At 53.4% G+C, this 4813-nt stretch overlaps 1 protein-coding gene across 1 annotated transcript in view; it reads left to right on the top strand.

Moving 5' to 3' along the window:
• Positions 1 to 2734: 2734 nt before the first annotated feature.
• ABCC3 (ATP-binding cassette, sub-family C (CFTR/MRP), member 3) overlaps positions 2735 to 4813 on the top strand; it is a 67663-nt gene continuing 65584 nt past the window's right edge. The window contains exon 1 of the mRNA XM_006889461.1: positions 2735 to 2929. Coding sequence (XP_006889523.1) covers positions 2735 to 2929 — 195 coding nt within the window. The remainder of the gene's footprint in view (positions 2930 to 4813) is intronic.

Below are 4813 nucleotides of genomic sequence, written 5' to 3'. Positions count from 1 at the left end.
TTCTCTGCTGTCACTCCTGCTCTGAGCCGTACCTTGCAATTATCTTATCTTTCCATCTCCTTGCCAGGAAATCCCTAGTGCTGGATTCCCCTGGGATGCTCGCTGGCTGGCGGGGGAGGCATACAGAGCACATGCTCCGTGTGCTGTGTTCATTCTGCTGGAGCTGCAGCCAGCCTAGGGTGGGGGATACAAAAGGAGGGGGGCTTGGCCACTGTGGCTGAAGGAACTTTTTCACTATTCTGCCACAGCCCAATCTGTGAGGTCCTCTCAGGAGCCCTCCTTTGAAAACTCAAACCCAGCGGACACTGGACTGTACCCAATGCCCCCATGACCTCTTAGAAAACTTGTTTAGTCAGCCAACAAACATTTCCCAAGGATCAGCTTTGCCAGATACTGTTGCAACCAAATCATAGCTGGCCTTTCAGGGGGGTTTTCAGAGGCTGTGAATCACATGGGAGGAGGAGATTGCCCATCTTTCTCTCCTGGAGCTGCTGGTGGATTCCAAACCTTTGGATTGACAGCGCAACTCCCCACTAGGTCAAAGCTCGGTCTCTGTTCTCCAGGTGCTCCTAGTCTTCTGGGGAAGCAGAGCAAGACAATGATTATATACTAGGAGAGGCGATATCAGGCAGAAGGGTCCCTATCCCAAGACCGGGAGAGGGGAGTTCAAGAAAGCCTTCTAGGAAGCGTATGTTAGGTGGGTATTTGAGTAAAATATTGAAGAGTGTTAAATGCTTGCCAAGGGCAGGAAGAAAGGAGGAGTGGAGAGCAAAATGTTCAAGTAACCTTGAAGGCAGGCAAGGAAACAGCCAGGTTTCATCCCATCTCTGCTGGGATGCGCTCTGGGGCCCTGGGCAAGTTGTAAGGCCTCTAAGGGCCTCAGTTTTCCTGCTCTGGTAAGGGGAACACTAGAACAATAATGTCCTCAGGATATTTTGACTATGATCCAAGGACTGGGAAAGGAAGGGATATTCCATGAGGGTCCCAGAGGAGAACTTGAGAGAAGGGGAAGCCTCAGGATGCACCAGGGATCACCAGGGGGCCCACAGTGCTCTCACATGCTCCCACACAGTACTGCAGGCTCAAGAAAGGGTCTCCAGAGGTCAGGCGAGAAGTTGGAGGCCAAAAGAGAAGGAGCTTCAGCCCCAACACAAACCAGAAGTCAAGCTGAAGTGCTCATTCTTGCATGGGGGTGGAAACCTAAACTGGCCTCCCCAAGGGCTCTGAAATGGAGGTCTCCAAACCTCCCAAGCCAAGAGCCAATCACCTGGTTCCTCTACTGTCTCAGATCCAATTCTCAAAAATCTAGAGAAGGAATGGAGGAAGAGGAGAGGCAGAGAATGCAGATAGACTGAGAAGGGAGTCCAAATGCAGGAGGGTAGTGAGGGCATGGCCACTGAGGCCCTGACCAGGACCAGGAGGTCAGGAAGGTCTGGAGAAGGACTCCTGGCAGCTCAGGCCATAGAATCCTGGACTGTCAGGATGGACAGGACCTTAGATGGCATCTTGGCCAAGTTGTTTCAGAAACTGATTCCCAGTAACATCAAGGGACTTGTCAAGGTCACACAGCATACAAAAGTTACTGCCCTGAGGCATGGAGGGGCGAGTCGAGGTGACTCAGTCATTCCCTGCCCTTGGGACCTCAGACTGGCAGAGAAGACAGACTCTTCACAACTAAATATAACCCAAGGCACACTGTAACAAGGGTGCAAAATCTCTGCAAGCTTTTGCCCAGATATAGGAAGGTGAGTGAAGGGAAGGGAAGGGAGCAGACAGAGAAGGCTGGAGGTGGGGGTGTGGGTGTCTGCCCAGTGCTGGGGGGAGGAGCTCTGGTCCAGCTACTGGGGAGGTGAGAAGGAATAGCCTTGTGCACCAGCCCCATGGGCCCCAGCCCAGGCTCACTCACATCCCTGCTGTGATAGGGAGAGACTCACCCTTCTGGTGCATTCCTGCAGGCTTAGAGAGACAGGAGGGGCTCCCGGACCAGCTTGCTGCCTCCCGCCCTCCCACACCAGCTGCGAAGGAAACACTTCGTGTGAACAAGTGTCAGGGAAGGGCCACACAGGTGAACTTGCACGGATCCTACAGGTGGGGACGAAGTAAAGTTTTGGTAAAGGGAGAAAGTGTCAAAAAATGAAGGTGCTAATATGAGATTCTGCCAGACAGTATCAACTGATACTTTGCGTTCCTTTATATGCCTTCCTCATTGGATCCTTTGAAGTCGGTCCTATGACTCTCCCTATTTTACAGACAGGAAAACTGAGGCACAAAACCTTAAAAAAAAAAAAAAACACACCTCATTGTCTTTGAGTTAAAACCGATCCTCATAGGTGACCTTCTGGGGGCGTTTCAGAGACTGGCGACACAGAGAGCCCCGGAAGAATCGTACCAAATCAGAGACGGGAGCAGGAGTGTGTCTCCCCCACCTTCCCCATTTGCACGCAGCCTCTGTTGGGGGCCCTATTTGCGTAGGAATGTCTCCCCAGCGAAAGGGTTGTCTACTGTGTCAGCGACACTCCCACCCTCATCCAAAGTCCCTCGCGCCAGCGCCACGGTTAGGTGGAGATGCTGGCTGTCGCAACCTGCGGGACCAGCCAGCTCCAGACGTGGGGGTAGGGTTCAGAGGGCCGGGCCGGGGCGGAGCGCAGGGCGGAGGCGGCTCCTCGAGTTCGGAGCTGCCCCGCCGACTGGCGCCCGCGCGCGCACGCCTTCCTCGCCACCGCGCCTCGGCCCCATGGACGCCCTGTGCGGCTCCAAGTTCTGGGTAAGGAGCGGGGCTCTGGGGCTGGGAAAGCTGGGGGCCGTATGGTCCGGCCGCCTGCCTTCCCGCGGAGGCCGGACAGTGCCCGGGACAGCAGGCGCTCACCTCGCGGAGCCCCCTGAAACGGCCCGGGATGCCGAGGCTGGGGCGCAGAGGCGCCTGGAGGGGGTCAGGTTGCGCTCCCGGAGCCCACACAGCCTCTGGGATGTGCCTTGACCTGCCGTCCCTCAGCGCATGGAGTAGCCTGGGAAACCAGGTGCAGGGCTTTTCGTGGGCGCCATGGATAGCACCCCTGAACCGGAGATGTCCCTCTCGCCTCCGGTCCTGTCTTGGAAGCAAGTGCAGGATGCAGAATGGTATTTCCACTTTAGCGCCGGTCCTGGTGGATCCTTCGCGCAGGCCCCGTGGGCTGGGCCTCGGGTCCCCACCCCTTACACCTGTTCAGAGGCCTCTGCTCATCCAGGTGCTCTCTAAGGCTGGCTCTGCAGGGCCTGCGCTTCTGGAGAGGGCGTCGCCTGCTTTCCCTGGGCAAGAGTCAGTCACCTGGCCACAGGTCTGAGAGCGGAGGACTCTCCTCTCCAACCTCAGCACTCCGCTCTTGAAACAGGCGCCTAGAAGGGATTCCCAGGTCCAAACACTCCCTTGCCGCCTCAGTGGATTCTGACTCATAGTCACCCTGCAGGACAGAGTGGAATTGTCCCATGGGGTTTCCAACGTGTGATCTTTGTGGAGGCCCGTCCGTGGTGGTGCAGTGGAGTGGTGCTGGTGAAGGGGCTTCAAAACCACAAGCCGCTCTGTGGAAGTGAAATGCAGCAGGCTGTTTCCATTAAGCTTCCAAATAACTCGAAATTCGTGGTAAAGTCAGAAAGAACTTACAGCTGACCTACCAATGGGTTTTCAGAGGCTATAAATCTCATGGGAGGAGATTGCCCGTCTTTCTCCTTCAGATTCGAACCACTAGGGGGCTGACTTCTTATAGACTACATTGCACAGGCAGAGCTGCCTGTAAATAGTGTTGTTGTTGTTGTTGTTGTGTGCCGTCCAATCGTGACTGACTCATAGCTGACCCTCTAGTGGGTTTTCAGAGGCAGTCAATTCCACTAGGGGGAGATTGCCCACTTTTCTCCAGCAGAGTAGCTGGTGGATTTGAACTACATGCCTTTGGGTTGGCAGTGCAGCTCCTAACTACGAAGCCACCAGAGCTCTCTCTCTGGAGATTTGCAGTCTGGGAAACCCTATGAGGCAGTTCTCTGTCCTGTAGCACAAATAATCTTTATAAAACTGCTGCAGCTTTATCTTACAGAGGGGCTGGTGGGTTTGAACTGCCTACCTTCTGGTTAGCGGCAGAGCGATTATCCACTGCCCTAGCAGGGTTCCTTTCCCTCCTCCCTTTCTAGCACATTGAGTGGAGGCAGCCCAAGAGCTTTCTTACCAGCTTTCAAAACCTACTCGCAGCCACAGCCTTGACTTTCATGGCAGCTTTTTTTTTTTTCAATTTCCCATGGCAGCTCTTTTGAGTTGAGTGATGTGGTCTCTACAGACGACCTTGACTTTCGTGGCAGCTCTTTTGAGTTAAGGATGTGGTTTCTATTTTACAGATGAGGCTTAAATGGAAAAGCTTGGAATGTGGTCATCCAGCATAGGCTGGTCTCAAAGGAAACCTGGTCTGTAAATCTCTGTCCACTTTTGAACATTTGTATCTTGATGCCTGGAGTCTGTGTGCAGGTGTGTGTACAGATGTGTGTATGCATTTTGTGTGTGTGAATGTGCAGATCTACGTGTGTGTACACAGGTGGACATTTTGGCATTCATGCTCTCAGGCTGTGCTTGGAATGGACTGAGGGGATTATGTGGAGTTTTGACTCTTAGGACAATAGAGTCCGTGTGCACCACAACAAGATAAAGCTGAATAATCCAATAGGAAAATGGGCACAGGATAAGAACAGACACTTCACCAAAGAAGACATTCAGATGGCCAACAAACACATGAAGAAATGTTCAAAATCCCTAGCTCTAAGAGAGATGCAAATTAAAACAACGAGGAGATATCAT

The sequence above is a fragment of the Elephantulus edwardii genome, unplaced genomic scaffold (genome assembly GCF_000299155.1).
Source record: "Elephantulus edwardii isolate Elephantulus edwardi_28Jun2011 unplaced genomic scaffold, EleEdw1.0 scaffold00077, whole genome shotgun sequence".
NCBI lineage: Eukaryota > Metazoa > Chordata > Mammalia > Macroscelidea > Macroscelididae > Elephantulus > Elephantulus edwardii.
This window is presented reverse-complemented; position numbering and strand designations above follow the sequence as displayed.